This window comes from Syngnathoides biaculeatus, chromosome 15, assembly GCF_019802595.1.
Source record: "Syngnathoides biaculeatus isolate LvHL_M chromosome 15, ASM1980259v1, whole genome shotgun sequence".
Classification (NCBI taxonomy): Eukaryota; Metazoa; Chordata; class Actinopteri; order Syngnathiformes; family Syngnathidae; genus Syngnathoides; species Syngnathoides biaculeatus.
The window spans coordinates 9,567,662-9,592,320 of record NC_084654.1 but is presented as its reverse complement, the minus strand read 5'-3'; the positions used below and the strand labels follow the sequence as shown (position 1 = coordinate 9,592,320).

The following is a 24,659-nucleotide window of genomic DNA, read 5'->3' as shown; positions in this document are numbered from 1 at the left end:
ACTTTACCAAGCGAGACTGAAGATATTTCCAGTCAGGGTTGTGGGCCATAGATTGCTCAAATCTCACTCAGCTCTGGATCAATGAGTTACACAGACAACACCAACCTGCTGCGTTCAGCAAGATAAACATCTGCCTCTGCAGTCTCTCTGCTACTAGAGGCAGGTTAAAAGTAGGCTAAGGATTCATTTCCGAGATTTTGATACAAGTCTGGATGCCACCCTACCTATCCTAAGATCATGAGAAAAAGAAGTATGGGATTTTTTTTTCCTACCATGAAAACTTTAAAATGAAAAGGATCAACTTCAACTCACCGTTTTGCTTTGAGTTATCACAAATATGTCATTTACATTTAATTAGATACACCCATTTTATGCAGAATACTCCTGTTTCCAGGGGCTTCAAAGCTATTAGACAATTGACAAAAAAGTAATAAACTGAGTGGATTCAATTTATTATTATTTTCAAGACAAAGCAGGTAGAAGTCATTGAGATCAGCTATTAGGAGGGTATTTGGCGACTGTTTGACAGGAGCAGCTAATGTAAAGTCCAATGAATTCTCAAAGCAAGTGAAGGTCATCACGCTCAAAACGAACCATACATCGAGAATAGTAATAGAAAAAACCTTGGCTGGGACCAAATTACCCTAATTATCATATATAATACCCTCTAATTACATTGCGCACCCCACAGATCAAAGTCTTCCAACCTTATGAAATGTGCATCTGTGATTTTGAAGTTTACTTGCTGTAAAGGTTACTAGTCATTCACTTTTAATTTGTATTTCTAATCAATTCTAAGCAGTTATATTAAGATGCTCTGTACTGGCTCATTGTTTTTTGGACCCTGCTTTTGCAACATACAAAAGCTAATCTTCCTTCCTTCGTCACTGTCAAGACAAGGCAGCTTTGCTGTTAGATGATTTTCCAGCATGCCTCGCGTCATTTTGTATATTTTTTTAATCAGTCAGGGAGTGAGTCCCCTGAATGCCTCAATATGTGTTACAATGTGAATGTTAATTGACATTATGTGCGTTTACCCGCCTGCCCCATACTGTTGTTGCATCTTTATTTTTAGTATTGCATAGGGAATGAGTGACCTCCAGACACATTTCCCATCTAGTTTTCACTGCATTATACAAGTCTGCTCACGTGGAATTGTGCACGTGGGTGGGAAAATACCCTCAACACAGCCATACAAACCACAGTGTTTTGGATCAGAGGCGTCATACACCCAGAATTGATCGCCAGCCAATTGACAAACAAAAATTTGCACTCATGTTCGTACCAAGCAATTTAGTCTTCAATAAACACCCATGAATGTCTTTGGGATGGAGGAGGAAACCATCCACGTTAAGGTTGAATCTGGAATCTGATTTTCATTATACGACAGATGAAAGTTAATTTTGTACCTTTTTTATTTAGCAGATTAATGGGAAGTATGAGGAGGGAAATGTACAGTTTATATGTCAGTGCGCATTATAATATGTGTCAAACATGATGGAGACTGTGTTACGGAATACGGGAGTAGCGTTGCTAAGGCCACAGGCCTCCATCCATCTGTCTATTTTGTTTGTCCCAATTTGGGTCTTGCATGAGCTGGAATCTATCCCAGCAGACTTTGGATCAAAACCAGGGTATATAGCCAGGGAAACAGGCTTACTGGTGTTTATTAATAACAGAATTAAAAACACAAATTGTGACTTATGGCTCTACTCTGCTCACATTCGATCACACGCTACTGAATTATTATTATCTTTCCCCTTCATATTGGCTCTCTAGAAGAAGGCCGAAGGGAAAGGGGTAAACTGAAATGGAGGGGCTAAGGGGTAGAATTGGGATTGGCCTGAAAAGGACTGGAGATTTGTACCATTCCTTCCATTGATAATTTTAGGGAATGTGAGGTTACGTGACAACTGATGAACTAACAGCTATTACAAAACCACAGTAGTTTGTTTCCAGTCAAACTGCAACCTCCAGGAGTTCCAGTATACCAAAATCAAATGAGATTAGGCACTTCTCTCACTTATCTTGTTAAACCACAACTTGATACACCTTGAACCCATTCACACCAGACCACTAACAGGCCCCTGGTGCAACAGCAGGCTGCCGGCAAAAGACTGACAGTTTGGTTACAAGCCAGAAGAGGTGGTGCAGGATTGACAAGTATATTTACAGGAATATAAATGTACAGCACTTTGTTTCAGCTGTGGCTGTTTTTAAAGTGCTCCATAAATTAAGTTGAGTTGAATCCCTGAGAACAGAATTAAGCTGTATAAAATGGCCATGCCTGTGTATACAGTAGCCATCATAGTTCTCTAGCGACCACCCTCGCGATCATCACATCTGAAAGCTTCCGGTCATTGCTTTCATGTCTTTACTCACCTCATTTCTTCGATTTCATTGTGTTTTAAAAGACACTGAGGGTCACCAGTGACCACAGACTTTAAATATACTCATGACAGTTGGCTCTAAGGAAACAGCAGACATATGTCTTCATAAAGTCTCTGTGAGCGTACTTGTGTGGATCGCTTTGAGATATGGTTGTGACTTTGAGCCAAGCTGGATGTCCTGGTGAGAGTGTGTTTGTTTATAGATAGAAGCTAGTATACTGAGTGGAGTCAAGGGTGACAACTCTCCAATATCTCTGTTCATTAGAGAAGCCACGAAAATAAGGAGTGTTTGTGTGAAACTACAGACGGCAAAGGGGAAGGAAGTTCCAAACACACCTTGGGAATATGAACACAGTATTGGCTCATCATTATTTAATGAACATCTTCCTCATTTTTATGCCGACCACATGGGAACGCATTATACATTTACTCCTTTGGGTTTATTACTTCAATTTGGGTATTTGTCATTTTTTTTTCCCCTGTGGTTGTTTCTATCTTTCTTGGCTTTCACTTTGACAATGGACGGTTTACATACAGACAACAACGCATCACAAGCATAAAATTTTGAGCCATGCAGTGGAATAGCAGAAAAGCTCACCTGCATCTACTGATTTGGTGAAGTAAAAAAAACAAAAACAAAAACAAAAAACAAGTGCCAAGGAATAGCTAAGCCTTGCTATGAATTGTTAAGTGTTTGAATTGAAGGAAACAAATCAATGTAACTAGGTATTTAAAAAGGATTACGCTTCCTGTTTAGTCTGCTTCATTGCCTTACTGTGGCTGTGTGAAATGCACATTATTATTCTTAGACCCTACAACATCAGTCATAGAATGAATGCAAATTGAGCATTCATGCATTTAAGAAGGTAGCAATTTTGATACAGTTCTTGGATTGAATCTCATTAGATTGCACAGTTATACCAAATGATGTAGCCGGTGAGTAAATATTTTTAAATGTCTGAACATCCACTTTAAATAGTTCTTTTTAATATGCACACTGGACCCCAGACATTTAGTCAGGAAATGTGCATTCACGGTATTTGGAATAAGTAACAATGGAATTTCATCCATTCATTTTCCGGCCCGGTAATCCTTATTCGGGTGATGGGCGTGCTAGAGCCTATCCTGGCTATATTTGGGCGAGAGGCAGGGTAGCGGTTGCCAACCAATCTCATGGCACATACAGTATAGACAAGCATTTGCACTCACATTCACACATGTTGATGATTTATGTTGCTCTATCAGCCTGCCATACGTGGTTTAGGGATGTGGGAGGTCACTATTGTACCCAGAGAAAACCCATGCGGGTATATCGAGAACATGCATACTCCACACAGCCGGGAACGGGATTTAAACCCTTAGAACTGCGAGGCAGATGTGATAACCAATTGTACCAGTCAAGTAATTTAATCACATCTGGAATATTCTATAATTTTGGCATTCCTACCACATTCATTAATTAATCAAGCTACCCGTCCTCAATAAGATCTGTTTTCTAAAGGCCATCCTAGACAATGTGCTCAGCATATTGATCTTTTGGATTGCTCAGAATCCTTGAAATTCACCACAAGAATGAACCCACTGGATGTATATTACACATTTGTGAAAACAGGAATTCAATGAAATAGTCATTAATATCCATCCATCCACCCATCCATCTGTTTTTACACCGCTTATCTTCACTACGGTTGTGGGTATGCTGGAGGCTATCCCAGCTAGCTTTGGGCAGGAGGCTGCGTACACCTGAACTGGTTTTCAGCCAATCACAGGGCTCATCGAATCAATCATTCACACTCACATTCACACCTGCGGACAAATTAGAGTCTTCAATTAACCATAATGTTAAGTGATTCTGAAGTTCTCATTTGGTTTAGTTTGTCATAAACTGATAAATAGTAAAGGCTTCGATATCCTGAATGTATACAGTTTTCGGTCTTGTTTTGAAATTATGCAAACCGTGTATTTAGTGATTTGATATAGGACAACTGTGACCATTTTGCGTGTAAAATGCTTATTGCACCAAAACACACAGAAGTTGATAACATAGTCTAAGTTGGCATATTTTCACAACTAAGTAATAATATACTATCATCCTGCTTTCTTTCGGCTTGTCTCGTTAGGGGTCGCCACAGCATGTCATCTCAGATGAACGGTCATATTTATTTGGCACAGTTTTAACAATAATAATAAAAGAAAATAAAAATAACAACAAATCATTATTATGGATTGGTTTTATCTTACAACCACTGAGGAGTTCTCGAAACGGATGGGTTTTTCTTCAGCTTGAATACAAAAGATTCCCAGTTTATCGTCGTTCCAAAACAGCCCATCCCAGAACTTGTGACATCAGAGGTCCGCCCATGAAATCAGTCGTTTTGCAGGCAAGAGAAACTAGGTCAAAGTTTGCGGAACTTAAGTCATAAACACTTATATTTTTGGTAAAAGTATCGAACAAAATATGCATTTTATGGAACAATTGAACATATACTTTTGTCTAGATAGGATCATTTGTGTTAGAAATTCGACATTCCATACCCTTTAATGTAATTAATGTAAATGAAAAATCTGTTGTTGCCCCCACTGATTACAGTGCAAGGCTCACAGGGTGAAAGAGGTTGTGTTTTAATACCCACTCAGAGTTTGAGAGACCGAGGAGCCGTAAAAGCTTGCAGGGTGGTTCCCTCCACCGGCTTCTATCAGCCCCCAAGAGAAGCTATTGCGGATTGTCACAGCTCCACTAGCGTTGGAAAAACATTAGTCAAAGTCATGGTGGTTCTGCTCCTCGGGATGCTAATGAATAAACCTGCAAGGAAAAGTGCTTCATAACTGCGTGTTGTCCATTATATTTAGAAGCAGAAATAAATCTCTTGTGTTTACATCTCCTGATGGTTCCTTTTACTTTCTGCATCACTGTGCGCCTAATTCATAAAACCCAAATTCTACTAAGCATTACAGTTTGGTTCTGCTTTTTTAGCTGAGAAAAGTGCACCAGAATATATGTACCACTTTTTGGTACCCATTCATTGAAACCAAACAACCTGCAAAGTTGTAATTCCTAATTCTTAAAGTAACTGCTTGGTTCCACGCAACAGTCTAGTACGATATTTGGCAAGATAGTAAAACAATAGGGCTATTCCTTTATTATAATATATTTAATCTTTGCAAAAGGAATAAATTTTTATGATGGGAGACAATTTGTGACGTGAGTAAAGAGTTGGGTGCTCAACTGCAAAAAGGATTCAGACATTTACTAGGGCAGATTAAAAAAAAAATTAAATATAGATTTTTTTAAATAGAATGCTTGGTTTTGTCATTGAGTTTGGTTTTGTTTCATGTTATGTCATGTTTTTCTGTGTCCCTTGTTCATGTCTTGCCAACTTGTCATGTTTCCGTCAGTTGCGCTCCTTCTGTCTACCAATCATCTTCCTCTAGCCACTAGTGCGTTGTTTTCTCGTCAATTTCTTTGAAGGTACTTCCCTGCGTTCTTGCATTTTGCGTGGCTACATTGTTGTTGCCATTGTTGTTTCCTGGAGTGGTGAGCATTTTGTTTCTTTGTCTTTCTTTGTTCATTTTCGGGGACTTTGTGAATTTAGTGTTCAGCTTTTTCCATTAACCTTTTTTTTTTTTTTTTTGCCTTATTTCAAGACATACTTTTTGGAGAGTACACCTGCTTCCCTGACTTGCTTCTCCTGCTTCCCTGTGTTTGGTTTCACGTCTTGCCTGCACTCCGACATTACTAAATAGCATAAACATAATATAATAAAGACTATACGGATCCACACAACTATTCTTTTTACCCAAAGGAAAAAAGGCACTCGTTTGTTTCCAGTGGACCATGTACATGCTAATTACTAAAGAAATAGCGTTATTATTCTGTTTGAGGGATTACAGTACAAATTACAAGGAGTAAATTAACACAAGTTGATGATTTTAAATGTTGACCCATGACATCACAGGGCTACTTATTTCACCTCACCAACAGCTTTGTGAGTGTGAGAGCCCTGTGGGCTGTAGCTGCTCTTTGCGCTTGGCGGTTAACACACATTCAGTGCAGAGGGCCGCTCACCTCATTTATATTTGATGTGCCATGATAGAACCATCAGGCCTTTATGACCTGGAGATTGCATTCACGTGTGTCAAAAGAGATCTTAGCATTTGGGCTCGTCCTTGTGCGTGCATGCAGGGGCAAATGAACGCATGCACCTACGCACATATGGGCACACACGTAAGCACACAAACAAAAGTCAACGGCACACTCACACTAAAGTCAGAATGATTGAAAATGAAGCAAACATGAGGCATTAATGTATCTCATTTGAATGGTCAAGTGAAAGTTTTAGAAATGCTCCTTCATGCGTGTTTGAATGCTGCCTTTGTGTGACATTTATTGCATTGTAACATTAGGACGTCTGTCTGGTTTTATTGCATCTAAAAATGCAATTTTAAAAGGTCATTCTAAAAAGTGTCTCAATATGCCTTTGGTGACAACATTTTGGTGCCCATCAGAATAAAAATGTAACTGTACAGACGCCACATTGAGTAGAGTGTAAAAATTTCGACAGCTTTGCAAGGAACGCATTGTGGTGCATTTGGTGACTTCTCAGTATGAAACCTATTTTTCATCAGACATTTGATAAACTGTACTGCTGGATTTTTGATTAGATGTTACCACGGCAACGCCGCAACACCGTTTAATGCCGATTCTAATTTTGAATTGCCGTCAAAACCAGTTGTCAATGGTCGACCGCTCATGAAAACTAGTGGCAGAACTCTACACACTGCACAACAGTAATGTTGGTTTCAGCCATGTTGCTTGGTGTAGTGGGCTATGACAGTATATGTACGTATTCGGTCGATTTTTTACTACAAAAGTGGCAGTATGTGCAAAACAACTGATTCAAGGGTCATGTCCTGCTCTCCTTCAGTATTTTTTTTTTTAATTCAGCAAATCTATCTGTGAATAATGGGTTAAAAATATACTTTATCTTTGAGTAGTTGAATGTGTGAGTATAAAATGTAAGGATACACCGATACCACTTTTTTTTTTTTAGCTTTTTTAGCTGCACGACCTCTATACCATGTTTAATCTATCCTTAATTCCAAATATCACACTTATATTCAACCATTTGTACAATGATTTTCCTTATCTTCAAAATCAAATCAACCTAAACTGGACAGCATGGTGGTGTCATGGTGAGCTTGTCTACCTCTGAGAGTTTGATTTTGCGGTTCCAATCCCACCTCAGGCCTTCCTGCGTGTATGTTGTCCCAGTGCTTACGTGAGTTTTGTCCAGGCTCTCCTGCCTCTGTCCACTTTTCTCAACTCAATTAGTGCTCCTGTTTACCTTGCCTTATACGGTGCCTCATGCTCCTCAAGTTTACATTTAATATCACGTCAGCCTACTAGTTTGACCTAAATTGAATCCAATATTGAATCCTATAGCCTAATGCAGCCCTATGGGGGCACAAACCAGTGCAATCTGTAGGCCGGTCCCAAGCCCGGATAAATGCAGAGGGTTGCGTCAGGAAGGGCATCCGGCGTAAAAACTGTGCCAAACAAATATGAGCGTTCATCTAAAGAATCCCATACCAGCCTGCAATTTTTGTACGAGTGGTGAGCAGCACATATCAATTTTTAGATCCTTTGGTGAGAAAGAAGACTTCACAACCTCACATAATACTATATAAAATGCTATAGTTACACTGTATGCAGTGTTGGTGATTCACAAATTTCATAGAAAAAGATTAAAATGCAACAAACACATGTTATGCAGCCATTCAAAATTATGAAAAGTAATTTAAATGTTATCAAATGTAATTATGTTACTTTGAAAATGTAAATGAAACAGTTACGCTACTATTACAATTTCAACAGGTTTAACTTGTAACTGTAACCATCTACATTTCCAAAATAATCTTTGCAACCCTGATTGTATGACAGTGGAGGATTTTCTTGTTTTTTTTTATTCATTTTTAAACAGTAATGATGAAACTTGAGTCAACATTGACTCGTCACTGAACACATCTTTGGTATATTTTCTGTACAGTAATAAAACAAATATATAAAATAAAAATAAAATAATAAACTAAAGTAGGAATTAGGAGGAAAAAAAACTTCCAACAATTTCTCCGCTCTCCTTTCATTTTGATTTTGTGGGGAGAAAAGCGGTACAAAATCCTGCTAAAGCTTATCTTGTTTTCTCTCTTCCTGGCATTTGGAAATAAAAGACAAATTGGACTGCCACAATAATTTCATTCAGTGGACTCATCTTTGGCGGCACGGTGAGCAGCTGTAGAGCCTGACAGTTCTGAGGACATCAAATCCCAGCCCCGCCTGTGGAGTTTGCATGTTCTTTCTGTGCTTGCATGGGCTTTCTCCGGGCACTCCCACATCCAAAAAACGTGCATTAATTGAACACTGTAAATTGGCCCTAGGTGTGATTGTGAGTGCTGCTGTTTGTCTCCATGTGCCCTGCGATTGGCTGGAAAACAGTTCAGGGTGCACCCTGTCTCCTGCCCGATTAGTGGGAATGGCTACAGCACTGCCACAACCCTCGTGAGGATAAACGGATGGATGGATTGATGGACTCATCTTTTTCAAAACATGTGATCAGCAACTAGTTAATTTCGAGATGTCATTGTGGAGTAGTAAATCTCGCACAAGCCCTCGTATACAGTAAATGTTTAGGCAGTCATACCACAAGCAGCGCCGTGCACATTCTACATACAGTATGTATCATCGCAAGACTGTATGTGATTAAATCTTTGATAATGTCTTGCCCAAAATATCCCCTGGCCTCAGTTGTCACGCTACCATGAGCACACAAGCCCTCTCCACAAAACACAAGGTCTTCTCACCATTCAAGTGTGCTTCACTAAACCTTCTATGAGCTCAACGGACAACTTAAGGACTCTATATGAAGTGCAGAGAATGGTGACAATGTGCTTCAGAAAAGAACAACCATGTTACAAACCATCTACAGTATGTTGGAATTTGAAAGGATGCTTAAAAAATGGCCTCTCCTCTCTTCTGCTTTAATTCAACTCATCAAGTGCTAATTAAGATCCATTCTGATTTTCGATGATCTATTGGTTCATTGTACTAAGGCCTAAACAAAGTCATGCTGCTTCATTTGAGTTCGTAGGCTAAAGTCTGGTAAGCTTGGTTAAAAATGCTACAAGGGATCGAGCCCTGTCAAAATAGCGAACGTTATCGAGTAATTGATACCCACTTTAGGAAGGATTAAAATTGCCTGTCGATGGCCCAAGATGGTGGCAATGTACTTACCATGCTTCTCAATTCACTTCAATATAGTTCCTTGGTCCCAAGATACCAAAAGATGGTGGCAAAGCACTACATTAAGGTCTTCAGGTTACTTACCTGGAGTTACTTGCACTGAAATGCCACAGGGTGGCAGCAGACATACTGTGCTTTTCTATACTATACTTTGGCGAATAGGTGAGTTTATCAGTCATTGATGGATGGGTTAAAAAAAGTGTAAATAGTTGAATCTGTCAATTTAATTTGTACGTATACACCAATACTGTACCACTTTTTTGAGACCAAGTACAACTACTTACATTAGAGTACTCACACACACTGACGATTGATTCTTGATAATGCCAGGATGCTTTGCGATTGTGATGAAAATATTTTCTGTTAACCTAGTATTGTTAAAAAAGAAGTACCACATTTTCTTCAACAGTCTTTCACTAAAATACATGTTTTAGAGTAACAAATTGCCATTACTGACATTTTAACATCCATCTACATTATTAACCAAGTCCTCCCACACATTTAAATACAGCCTGTAACATAAGGCATTTTATTTGTAGTGTCTCAGTCCAAACACTAGGGGCCACTATGTAAAAATAGTACATAGATACTCGTAAGTGATGGAGAAGAAATAAGAGATGAAGAACAATGTTGAGTCTGGTCGATGAATATCATATCATATCATATCGCTTGTATGCCTACAGTGACACTAAGCTAGTGAGGTCAAAGTCATCAGCGCATGTGTTTGGACAGTAAGAAAACCAAAAGCCACGATGCTGGTACATCGTGCTGCATACATTTATCTAAAATGCTGCAGAACTACAACAAGGCAAGTGGAAGCGACTTTTCAACAAGTACAAATATTTTGGGAGGCTTTTTTCCCCCAAATGTTATGCTATAATAAAACACATTTTTGCATTGAGGAAAAGTAAACCTAATGAAAATTGTTTGAGAAATAAGCAAGTTATGGATGAATTTTAATGTCCATGCATTGACTTTGATGGCACGTCGTTTGCGGGGCTGCTATAGCGCTGACAGAGCTCACCTTCATATCTGTGGATGAATATGAAACAAGTAGAACTATGGATACTATGTTAACACAGTGTGTTAGCTAAAAAACAAATAGTTAGTAGTTAAAAGACATCCATGACTGCATCTTGAAAATGCCACCATTTCTAAAGTGAAACTGCGACAGAAGAAGTGAAGTGATACTATATGAAAACATTGCCTATTTTTTTTTGCTTGATGTGTCACAGCAAGGAGCTCAGCTGTCTCGGTCCAGCGCAGAACTGAGCAGCATGGTGTTATGGTGAAAGATATTGGACAAAGGCGAATGGAAGAGCCCACGGGTGGAATACAGGCAATACCTCGGCCAGGTCCGGGTGGTCAGAGCCGAGGATCGATCCTCAACAAAACAAAAAAAAAAAGTCTGCAAGTCCAAGAAACAGTTGGTGGGTAGGCTTAACTGTGCTGTGAATGTGTTATAGTGAGGGAATTGGGTAAACGACAGTCGCGATGACATAGATGTGAAGTATGACAGTAATGGGAATGCAGGGAAAAGGGACAATCCTTTTGAGGGAGAAGGTACAAAAAAAATCAAAGGATGACTTCAAAGGTTGAAAAAGTTGGAAATGGTAACAATGTAGTGGTGGAGAGGGAATTTAAAGGGATTCTACAGTTTAGTGACAAGAAAAGAGTTTTTTTGTCTGTTAAACTGAATTTGATCCTTAAAGTGCCACCAAAAATCACATTTTAAAATAGGTGTTGTTAACAAAACTACAAATAATACTAATCACTTTAATGATAACACCAGTCGGAAAAAGTGAGCTGGGAGTGTTTTATAAAAGCTCAAAGTTGTGTAAGTCTGACTCGACACAACGCGCATCCCAGTGGCAGCGATATTTGTCTGTGACGTCATGTGTAGGCATCACACTGGGGCCGTGGCATTGAAAACACACCGTGCTGAATGCAATGGCAGATGAATGAGAGCAATTATCAGATTTTTCTGACACCCCTTCTGAGACTGAAGCTTTTTTTGAGGAAGAAAACACCTCAGAAGCAAGTGAAGCGACTGGGGCCATTTTACCATATCATTTTGAGCCATATTTAGACGATATGTGGATCACTTCTCCACTAACAACAGACACCCCGACAGACAGACGAGTGGGGTGACGAAGAGGACGAATGACCCTATGAAATATTCAAAATGACTGGCCTGTAACTGTTCAATTTCCTAACCCTTTTACAAGTCTTGTGTATGTAGCGTACTCAGGAGGACCCATGCTGGGCAAAATAAATATCATGGATGTTATTGAAATTAATCTAGAGTTATGTGCTATGTGTGTCTACATTGTTATTGATATTATTCATTCTTTATTCTTCTCTTTATTTTCCTTTTTAACGTACTTTGTTACTTACGTCAGGGGTGCCCAGACACCAGTGGTGGGGGGGCTCTTTTCTCCTCCCCGCCCCTGGTGTGACCGCACACACCCGCCCGCCCGCCTCCCCACCCGTCCGACCTCCATGTTGGGGGAAACGGGGGCCCGCGCCAACGCTGACGGTGGCCCGTGCGCATCAACACGTTGAGCACCCCTGACTTACGTACTTTATTAAGTTATTATGACGCAGATCTTTTGTCACGTTCTGAGAGAAGGTTAGGGTTAGGGTTTAGGGTTGATGTCTAACATCAGATGTCTGGAATGTTCAGGAGGATGGCTGTCGACGGAGCTTCTTTACTAACACTGCTGCTTTTAGACAAGTACACAAGTACACGAACGCCACGCTGTCTTCTGCCTTGACTTCGAACATTCGCTGGAAATTACATTCGCCTATTTGGAACATTTGTTTGACTTTGGTGACTATACGTTGTTTCGCTAGTTAGCTTGTGTTACACGTTACTAAACTGTCTTTGTACTAGTACTTTGTACTATTTTGTTATTGTTTTGTGTTGTATTATATTGTGTGTGATTAAATTGTCTTCAACACAATACAAGTACTTTCTTATATTTTGCTGGTGTCACCAACGGGATTTGTTCGAAATTCACACGTAACATATGCTATAAACTGTGAAACAAATTAGTCCCCCAACTTCATACACACCTACCTGTCATTTGGAAGTCACAAAGCTCTTGTCCTTTGCACCTGTGCAATCCATTTTTTCCACAACGTCTTTTGGAAACGTGGGAAGGGGGAATCCATCCTCCTAAGTGTTCAAGCAAAATCCAGCAATACAACGAGCCAGCATTTTGGCAAAAACGCAGAGGAAAACAGCTAATTTTTTTGCCTGTACAACAGGTAAACCCACTTGATCCTGCAGCTGAAGTTGTATGCAAAATACGTCATTTCTGGCTTCTTCTACAACCCCACACAGTCCACAGATTTTTCACGGCACGAGAGTAAAAAATCAATAGACGGCAACATTCTGACATGTTGTGAACAAACGGATGATTCCATTTTTATTTTTTATTTTTGGTTAACAACACACTATTTCAAGTTTTTTTGGTGTCAGTGGCACTTCTAGAACCAATTAGGAGATATTAAAATGGTGAGATTGTTAACGGCTGGGAATTTACTGAAAAAAGCGTAAAGGATGAAGGAGGTAAGAAGGGATAAGGTCATGAGTGGGAATAGGGTTGAAGTAGGGGTTAAGAAGACTTATGGGTTGGAGGTATCTTTTGGAGGAAATTGAATTAAATTTGAGGTGATGAGCACAAAGGGAGGCATGGAGGTAGCAAAGATCAAGGAAAGATGTTAGAATTAATAGTAAGAGCATGTTATTGGTTTTTGAGGAGTGACTCCCAGAGAGAGTGTCACTTGGCTACATGACATACAGTGTGAGGGAATATTTGCCCAAAACAGTGAAGTGTTTTAACCAACTGTCAGCGATTTGGTCCTACAGCAATGACATGTAAAGGAAAGAGAAGGTGTGCAAGGTCTGGGGAGGATCATGATATGTACAGTACAAAGGATGATGAACAACCCAAGTGTTGTGATTGCGGAGGGAATCACGGCGTGGTGTGTGGGGGGTGTGAAGTGATGAAAGAGGAGGTACAGGTACAACAGGTCAGGGTGAAAAATAAAATAATTTGAAGAGGCTGTAAGGGTGGTAAATCAGCAATAAGGGAGAGGCAGTGGAAAGAAGTGAACCAGAAGAAGGAGGTGAGGGAAAGGCTTGGATGGCTAGGAAGCGGCATAACATTCATTCATATGTAGTACAACAAAGAGTACACAGTGATAAAGGAAGAGGAAACTGGGAGGAAGTAGTCAGACAGAGATTTTAAAATACACATGCATTGTCTTGCTTAAAGCGGGTTCTAGTATTTTCAGATTAATCATCGGCATTGTTGTCCGTAAAGTACAGGGTATCACAAATTAGGTCAGATGTGTTATTGGAAATTCATGAGATACCGTATAGATTAAGTAAATTAGAGACAGGCATCAGGTTTATATGGGTTACAGCAGATGAAGGAAGAAAGGGGAATGAAAAAGTTGATTACTTTGCTAAATAAGCACTTAAACGAGAAGAATGATCGGGAATATCTTTTGGGATGGGTGAGGTCGAGGCTTATATTAAAAACAATCAAAGCAGAATGGCAAAAACCTTCAATGGAGGTCACACAGGGCATCATTTATATGAAACACAGCAGATGGTGGGTGGCATGGGGGCAATGGATAGGAACAGAAGGGAACAAACAATTAGAATGATTACGATTAGGAAATCATGGGCTAAATGGAACAATGCGTTTAATTGGAAGCAGGTTCGTGTGAATGTGTAGTTGACGAGGAGAGTGTTAAACACGTTACTTCTTATTGTCAAAGGTATGAAATCAGTAGAGGGAGGCTAACAGATGTCATGAAGAAAAGTGGGGTTATATTATTTAATATTAGAAATGTACTGAATACTGAAGAAATTAAGATCAAAGCCTTGTTTTGGTTTTTAAATCAAACAGGATTAGCAAAGAGAACAATTTTTTGAAGTTTTTGTGTTTTTACTTATATATTTTGCTCCCTGCTATGTATAGACACATGTCTTCTGATCCACACTCCACCACAGAAGAGGGCGGTAATGCATCTCTAAAGTATGACATCACCCTCTAACAAACCAAAAGAAAAACAAAGCAGGTTAGAACAGGTGAATGTTATCTAACAGAGGAGTCTATTCTTGTGTGAAGAGAATTAGGGTTTATAAGAGGCTCGTGCTGGACCATTTGTCGAGAAGCTGGATTCAATCAATATTTTATTAAGGTTCGATATGGAAAAAGGCTGTCATCAATATTATTTTCGGTACTTTTTTCTACTCCATGAGACTTCCCCCAACGTAGAGGAGATGCTAGTGACTGGTGAACTCTAAATAGTCCCAAAAAAAGGGCACGTCAACATTGGGAAACAACCCGAGTCTGCAAAACAGTTAGAAAAGATATTAAAACAAAGACGGGCATACCCATGAAAAATTAACAGAAGAGAAAGCACGATATCAAGTGAAATATATGTGCAGTATCACGTTGAGTCTCTGTACCACTCCTGACATGTAAACAAAACATTGCTGCAGAGGGATCGTGGTGGCAGCTGAAGCACTCGTGCTATTTGTGTCCGCTACGGGTCACCAAGATGACAAGATACAATAGTTGTTTGCCTTTCATTGATGACCTAGGAAGTGTTCATGAGGGTTGTTATCATTATCATTAGCAGCGATTGCCAGCACTCCTGCAACCCTTGTGAGGATAAGCAGATCAGAAAATGGATGGATGGATGGATATTGTATATAAACAAGGTTTTCCAGGAGTTATTTAGGATTTTGTCCTTCCCTTGTATGCTTATTCCATTTTTAAGCCTTACTGGTCATGTGTTTAATTGTATTCAGTAATGTAATTTTCAGGTCATCATAAGATAATAAAGGAATGTGGCCAATGGCCATATAGTACACAGTACTGTTAAGTCAATCTGGTTGCCAACGTTAGCAATGTATCTAACCCTTTTTAGCTGCTCTTACTGATAACCTGGCTGTACGCTTCCAACATCTTACGAGCATAATGTTACATAACTTCTTGCTTGTACGGCATTGACAACATATATGAAAGACAAACTCTGTTAAGATAACTCAAACTGAATCATACATTCTTGTTGCTGGAAAAATTGATACAAATAAATAAAATCACACCTGGGAGTGTTAACTGTCACTCAAAACAAATGATCTAACGAGGATGCAATCCTCATAAAGCCTGTCCCACCTGAGAGCTTTATGCCAAACAGAAAATGGAACAACGCAGGCAGTCCACGCACAGAGATAGAAACTTGAGCAAAAAAGTCGGGCACTATTTTCAAATATATTGCAAGTACTAACATTATTATTGTTTTAAGCTAGATTGTATCTGTCAATGTCTTTTTTTTTTTTTTTGCAATTCAAGAAATTTTGTTTGATTCTCTTGTTTTTTGCTTGCGACCGAATATGTTTTGCGCGATTCTTTTTGGCGCACATCTGATTCCACAGACACCAACCGCCCACCCTCATCTCAAGTTGAAAGGCACTGTATTTCTAAATAAATCTGCCTTGTATGAAGGGCGTCGTCAACAAGACGAGAGAACGTCAGACATGGTAGCCATTGTGCCATTCAAACTACTTAACATGAGGAAGAAGTTTAACACATTTCAATTATTTTGTGACAAGTAAGCTCGTGGTCATAAGGCAATAGGGTTGTATATAGATGAGCAGAGTGACGCACACAACGTATCCCATCAACTCCATTATAGCCTGAACACACACACAAAACTAATAAATAATGATGCAAATGTATTCGCTCGGAAATTGGTGCTATTTGCAGACCCCAGGAAATGAAGTGTGCAAATGCTCCATGAAAATATTATGAAGCATCCTGCACATTGATTTGTAATTTGCTTAGTGTTAATATTCTATTAACATGGATGTTATCTGCCCAATTTTCATTAATGTGCTAATATGTTCCGAAACCCACTCTTCTTTCTTTCTTTTTTATTTTTATAGTTAAGTTGCCAGAGTTGCGCCAATACAATTTTTAAGTTGATCAATACGTGTAATGTATACTTAAATAAACTTTTAAGTGCGCAGGTTTGTGAATGGCACAAGTAATACATACGCTATATATGTTCTTGGTATATATTTTTGTATGTATATATGATGTATAACCATATACATACTCATATGTATATAATAAAGAAAATTTGGATGCACGCTCTTCTTTAATGGTATCGGATTGGGACTCCGAATCTGTAAAATCAAGGAGTCGTATCCAAAATAATAATAATATTGTGATCTGGACATCCATTCTCAATTCTGTAATCCATATGATGACTGAATATGTATCACCTGCATCTTTATCATCCTGAGCCCCAAAAGTCCGTTCATATTTTCATGCAGCATACACACATAATCACTGTGCTCTCATAAACCTGCATTCTAATTAAAAACAAGACAAAACAAAGGAGAAGGTTGGAGTCGTTTTGCCTTCTGCATCAGTGTTCAATTTGTTGAATGATTTATTGATCCCCCCACTTTTTTCTTGGAATAGCCCTGGGAAAATGGCCCATGAGAATTTATAGACTCATTGCCATGAATGTGTTAGGGAGGCGATTTACATTTTAAATTGAAACATTACCTCTCCTTACCCAGGTTCAACCAGCTGTTTATGAGTCCCTATAAACACAGATGCAGTAAAGACGTCAGCGCGGTGTAAATTTTATAGTTGCACTCCCACTCACTCTTGCCAGGCCGACACTCAGACTTGACGTGACACCAGAGCGTCCTGGAGTTTCTAGTGTTTGCCTTTCGAAAAAAAAACAAAAAAAACAAAACGCCTTCACCTTTTTTTTTGATACTTATGGGCCTTGCGTAAATACACAGTAAAATTGATGTTGCTATGTGCGGCTATAGATGCATTTTGTATATGCTTTAAATGTACATCCAAAGGTTATATGACGAGGTTATGAATGTTTGATTAACTATGAGGATCTCTATATATGGCCATTACATAATAGATAAGGATATTTATGAGCTGATTCATGCAAAGGTATATAGAAGGAAGCCAGAACAATTTGAAATGTTATTCCAATTGTGCTTGTTGGTTATCAAACAATGAATGAGTGAAGTGTTTTTTTTTTTTTTTAAGAAGCTCAATACAATTTATGTGTTCTCTAGGTTAGTTTGTAGGAGATGTGATGTCATTGATTATTTATGCAACTTAAATAAACGTGATTATTTTCATGCAGCGGTTATATGTATATCACTAATGATTCCATAAAAATAATGAAAATATTTTATAAACAATCGCTTTCTGTAAAGCATGTACGTAATGGCCACAAGAGAATGAGCACTTGCATGATCTCATAAAGTTTGGTCATGCAATTGTTTGGACTCCGGTACCCAAAGTATTAGAAACTGCTTTCAGTGATATGGATAGTTTTTCACCTCTGCAAACTACAACCTCAAACATGAACCTGTGATTAAATTGATACCCTTTTTGACAGTCAAAACAGAGAATTAATGTCTTTGTAAAGGGGATTTTAATATCGTGAAAAGTTTGACCAAGTGTTTTTTTTTTTCTTTTTATGTGCGGCAGCAGGGATTTGTAGGCACTCCAGTATACTGCTTAAATTACTGATTTGAAGTTGTATGAGTAGCATCATATCTTATCTTATTTGCTCTAACGATGAGGGCATGAACTCGTGTACATAAGTGTTGTATACAGTATGAATAATGCTGATTTATTTAGGATCACATTTCTAGGCTACTTAAAGAATGTTTATTGTCATTCCCATAATGAACTACAGTACGTCTTTGCAGATTACAGAGAACAATGTTTGCCAGTGGGGTGAACATTAATCTACCTTTTGGACCTGCTAAACTCCAACAGTGTAGTATATTATAAAATTTGTACCTAATTGACACATTTGATAAGCTTCAAGTCTTAGTAATATATAATAACATTTGCACAGATTTGATAAATTCCAGACACATGCGCGCACACACACACACACACACACACACACACACACACACACACACACACACACACACACACACACACACACACACACACGCACACGCACACGCGCGGACACACTGTGTTATATGACAGCCAATTACATTTCTAATAAAGCCCATCAAAGCCATTCCACGTAGGCCATCGTAATATAGTCCACTAACTAATAACAGATAAATTGCCACTTGGTGTAAATACTCTCCACAGGTTCCAAAGACAATGCACAGCGTGCTCGTGCAGGGTCCACATTGCACAACGATGCTCGCATCACCGCAAACGCTCTTTCACCCATGCACACGAATGCCGCTGCCCCGCTGTGGAACCTTTCGCGGCACCGCCAAAAGGCACTCAGACACGGATGGTGCCGCACTGAAACAACCGTCTTTCCAATCGCACTTGATCATGAACTTACCCGCTGAGACCCGCGAGACGCCAAAGCAGCTGAGAACGAGCAGAAAAAATCGCTCCATCTTTCTAACGCTCGGAAGATGTGCGTTCCCATTTACTCCTCCTGCCAACGAGGCTCCGTTAAGCGCCGGGCTGCCATGACCCCCCTCCCCCGCCCCAAGTGAGAGGCTCGTCTGGATGGGAACAGAACACCGAGGAGTCCGCGTAGCTGCTTCCTCATTCGACACGCTCGACTGTGCCCACGAGCATTTGTCGCGTGTGGGCTCCTTCCTCTGTGTACCAGCGGAGCTCCCAAAGAATCCTCGAGCTGCACCTGATGATGATGATGATGACGGTGGTGGTGGTGGTGGTTCGTTGTGATGCTGGAGGTGGTGGCTGCTGCAGAGTGAAACGTGCTAGTGTTGTTTATGAGAACCTCTACCAGCTGTATTGCATAATTGTAGGCACTAACTTACTCTATTTTTCTAATGAAAATCATCACTTTGAAGCTTTTAAACGTCAACATTACTAGTTTGCATTCAGCAATAATACAAGTAGCAGCCCATTACACAAGTTTGATGAACAAAATTGTAAAGGTTACATATAAAGACTTCCATCAGAAGCTTTTTTATCAAGACTGATCTGCACTCTCATTCTCCTGCTCTACAATCTCTGAAACAACACTGCCCACTCACATATTAAATATGCATACAGCAACCCACGCAGTCCATCTCTGTAGCCCAGCTTTGAAGATGTTTTTCCTTCTTCCAAATCAAACACGTGCCTACTTACAAGTTGCTTTACCTCGCCATCCCAATGCCCCCCTCCACCGCCAAACAGAGACAAGCACAATCATTTTTGCAATTTCACCAACTCACATACTTCCAGGGCTGTTAAAAAAGTTTACAAACACTACCGTACCTGAAGCTCAGGTTGATCTCCTGCAGCATGCTGTCTTAGAAGAGTGTGTGTCTATGTGTGTAAGCGCCTATGCTTGAGGAAGAGGGGGTGAGGGGGTGGGCACTGGATGATCTGTGCCTGGGGTAGCTCTCCAAGAAGTGTTTTTCACATGCTGCCTTGCACCTCGATTCAAAGCCAGCTGCCTGTGACGTGCTCCAGGGAATGTCGTTTTTGTACTCTTTCTGTGTGTGTGTGTGTGTGTGTGTGTGTCTCACAGAGACAGATTTACTAAAACATCCCATTACCAAAAATGAAAATCACCTATGTACTCCACCTCTGGCTCAGGGTTAGATGGTATAGGGTTCCACCTCCCCGTGACCTTACACAGGTTAAGCCCTAGACTGGAGGTGTGAAATAATACAAGCACTGCAAAAACAGTGGAACCTTTGAAGGTGAACAGAATCTCTTGCCAGACACTCATCAGCTCCCAATTTCTTGTAATGAAAATAAAAGGAAATAATTAAAATTATCAAACCTTTGAGCCTTTAGTAACTTCTATAGAAAATTGTAAAGTAATGTTTTAACATTTTTTTTCCCCCAACCACGGACATGCACACATACAGCCCAAGTGCTGATCAAGCAACTGCGTGTTTGCCTGGGATGAAAAAGTGTCCTTTTTTAGTGCAGCTCATTTTTTCTTTCTTATTTACCCTCTCTGTTATAAATTCATCCTAAAATGATATTTGGGGGTGTCACGAACGGGGCTCGAGGGCGGACCCAAATGCACGACTCCACAGACAACCAGGCAGTACAGAGGTAACCTTTATTCGGTCCAAGGTCAGGAATCAGGCAGACAGTCCAAACAAGCAGAGGTACTTTTAACGGCAGGCCTACGAGGGTAGTCAAGGCACAGGCGTGGGTCGGTACACGGAGAGCAGAAGTCAGGCAAACGCCAGTGCGGGAACGAGGCATCAAGGGCAACGATCTGGCGGAGGACTAGTCGTCCCCCAGGTCCTATATATACTGAGAGTCATCAGCCAGGACAAGGTGCAGGTGTGTGCTGCCTAATTGGCTGGCCACGCCCAGCCTGGGCAGGAAGCCATGAGCATGACAGGGGGGATTTAAAGGTCAAGTGTCGTCAAACGGATGATTTTTTGTATATTATTAATGAAAAAGCCACAGCCAATATAGTCAGATGTGTTTTTTTTCCACCACAAAATATGATTTTGACGTATACAGCTTTTTGTAACTCCCGCCATGAAAATCCTCTCAGGGATTTGTTTTCAAGAAAAAGCAGGAAGTGACGTAAAGGACAGCGGTGCCCCCTCGTGGACTCGTTTGTTTCCATTATTTTTACCTCGGGAAGGTAGCTCGTTGTTCCTTCGTGTTACCCAAAATGCCGGCTCATTGCATTGCTGGACATTGCTTGAACTCTCGCGAGAATGGATTTAGCCTTCATAAGTTTGAAAGAGACCCTGTTCGTTGTGAAAAATGGATTGCACGGGTGCAGAGGACGAGAGCTTTGTGGGTTCCAAATAACAGGTAGGTGTGTATACAGCTGCTAAAAAAAAACAATACATTGGGGCACACCACGTAATTGGTCTCTCTCATAACGTAGCAAAAGATCCGCGTATGAAATGTGTTGTTGTGTGCGTCGCCCAGCCAACAATGTCTCACTCAGCCTCGTCTCGATGGTGTTCATCGTGTACTGCGGTGACTTTGAACATACCCCTAAAAACAGCCTAGCTCGGCTCCACCTCCTCCTTATGTGCCACCACGGGCGCCGAAACTCAGCCACACCGGTTGAAGCGCCGCGTTCTCCGAAGGCTGCGCGGCGGGCTTTGCGACGGGGGCGGCTCTGAAGAACCCAGCCGAGAATGCGTTACTCAGTCGCATGTGCGCATACAGTGCCCCAGCTCGACTGTGAACACCCCCCTAAAGCAGCACCACTCGGCTCTGTCATAAGCCACACCGGCTGCGATGAGCCGCGATGGCTCATCTCCGCCACGGAAGTGGATCGGACGGGATGCGGTTTGGCCGAGATTGGATATCATCTGAATATGGCTCGAAACAATAGTGTAATATCGCCCTGAGGGCTTGAAACAACGGTGTAATATTGCCCCGGTAACTTCGCTCTGTTGTGTCATTCTGTCCTTTTCGAAAAGAGCTTCGGTGTCAGAATGGGTGTCAGAAAAATCCAAATATCTCTGTTGTTCGGCTTCCATAGTAGCAGGCACTGCGCGTTTTCAACGGCGGAAGTGACGATGACGGCAAGGCCAGAGGACTCGACTAATATAACGACCACTTGGATGTCGAGGGACACTCAATTATCTATATCGATTTTAGAATGTTTATAGGGATGACAGTCCCACTTTAAGTCCTTGAAATAATTGTTGTGTCAGGAAGGGCATCCGGCGTAAAAATTGTACCAAACAAACGCTTTGGTGACCCCTAACGGGACAAGCCAAAAGAAACTTTATGGTCCCACCTTAATTTATTTGAGATAAATAGTAACAGGTATGTGTTTTTTTTTGATGAGTTGTACAGGTTATAGGTAGACTAATTGTAGGAAAAGGTATGAAAATCATTTATCTGGGTGTCATGATGGTTGAGCAGAGGTGTAAAGAGTTTTTATATCCACTGCAGCTTCCTTTCATCTCCTTTTTTAAATAGGGCTATTTTTGATTGTTGATTTTATGAACAGAAAAACTACATTAAATACATATGTAATTGTTTTTTCCTTACTTGATTTTGTTGATGGGTGCCCTTATTTAGGCTTGAGCCCTCATCCCAAAAATATCTCCACATGCATGCTCTTAACTGTAACACAGGTGTAAAAATAAACGTGTACAACAACAACAATAATAATAATAATAATAATAAACTAAAACACTTTGCTAACACATTTTTGTGAGTTGTAGAAATCTTTTACGGCATACAATGCAACTGGACACCAGAGGTGGGTTTGATCAGTGTAGGCAATCTCTCAGACAAACACAGTCTGGCTGTTCTGAGGGTGTTGGTTGAGTCTCCAGCCAGCTACTGTATATTTGCTGCCAAAGCAGCTCCTCTCATTCCCTTTAAATATGGCGCAACTGATAGTTTCGACTGAGACGACTGCGCGGAAAAAAGGATGATGAGAGGATAATCACAGCGATCCGTGCCATAACCATTTGGCCACTGTGCGGCCACATTCCTAAAATTTTCTGAACAAACTATGGCTATCCCACCGTAGTTTACTGCTGCTTAGATGTGATAAAAGACTGACAATATTCATTGGATTGGACGGTTGAAATTTAAGTACTGCCTCTATTTCTGGCTTGACACTGGCTAATGGGAGTCCTGGAGTGAAGGTGAGGCCAAACATTACTTACGTCCGTCCTTCTGTTCTTCTAAGACAAATCTCTCTGTTTTATTTCGTCTTAATTTGCGGCAATGTTGACGCTTCCAGCCCTTCATTTGTTTGATGCAATGACAAAGTCATTCAGTGGATCCATAAACACCTGCTGTAAGAGAAGTACAGATGTATTTGTGTGGCGTCTGCATAATTATGGTATGCTATATTATTATTCATAGCTGCCGTAGCTCACAAAGGAAGGAACAATGGCCCCATGTTTTTATTTGATGTACGGTAAATTGCCAACATTAAAATGCACCATTAAATGTCAATTACACAGAAAGGTACGTATCAATGGGTAAAACGTGCATTTTTACTGTTCAGTTATCATGTCTATATATGCAGTAGCTTGTCATTAAATGATCAATAATAGTCAGACTTTTGCGAGGTTTTATGTATCATATTTTAGGGTCCTGAAAGGAACACAGAGGTACTGCTGTCTTGATGAGGTTTATTGGAACCGCTCAGTAGGTTACCGTCGGCTGTAACCTGCCGCGAACGTAACTCTTTTATTTGGCCAGAGGAAAAAACTCCACTCACACATTGCATTCAATCATAACGTGTGCACACACGCATGTACTAACACATGCACACACACAACAGCTTCCTTGTTCTCCATGAATCAGTTCGGCATAAAGCGCCTTAAAAATGTAACATTAATGACACAGACCAACATTTCATCAGTGTGATGTGACAATGTATAATATGCCAAATCTTCACTGCCGATTATCCAGCAGCTTATTCTGCTGTGGCGATTTGCTCTGTCTTTGGTGACTCAACGATTGAACTTTTATCAATAACATGGAAGAAACAAGATGGACAGATAAATATATCAAACACAAATCTATTAAGTTTTGTTTCATTATATCTGATGATTTTTTTTACAACTTTCAATGTGTAACTATACACTAATTTATTATTGTTAATATACTGTAAATTTACAACAACATAGGGTTTAATGTCCTTCCCAAGGACACTTCAACAACACACAGTTGGAACAGGAATTCGGACTGCAGACATTTTGGTCAGTGGATGAAAACCCCTATCTCACGACCAGAGACGTTGCTGAAACTGCCAAGACTGCTCAGTTGCGGTGACTCTGGGACCCGGGAGACCTAAATATCGTGTGCGCTCTCACCAGTAAGATGTCTCCAGACAACATGACAACCAATTCATCCGGTCACTGATGTAGGCCTAAAAGTGTGCAGGTAGAAAAAGGGACTGATGTATTTCCAGGTCACAGATATACACTATAACTACATCCTATTCCAAAAGATATGCCTGCTATGTCCATAAAT

The 24,659-nt window shown here is 40.3% G+C and overlaps 1 protein-coding gene across 1 annotated transcript in view; it reads right to left on the bottom strand.

Moving 5' to 3' along the window:
* fndc5a (fibronectin type III domain containing 5a) overlaps positions 1-20,014 on the bottom strand; it is a 33,995-nt gene extending 13,981 nt beyond the window's left edge. The window contains exons 1-2 of the mRNA XM_061844355.1: positions 19,986-20,014; positions 19,090-19,463 (exon numbers count right to left, since the gene is read on the bottom strand). Coding sequence (XP_061700339.1) covers positions 19,090-19,463; positions 19,986-20,014 — 403 coding nt within the window. The remainder of the gene's footprint in view (positions 1-19,089; positions 19,464-19,985) is intronic.
* Between the last annotated feature and the right edge of the window lie 4,645 nt (positions 20,015-24,659).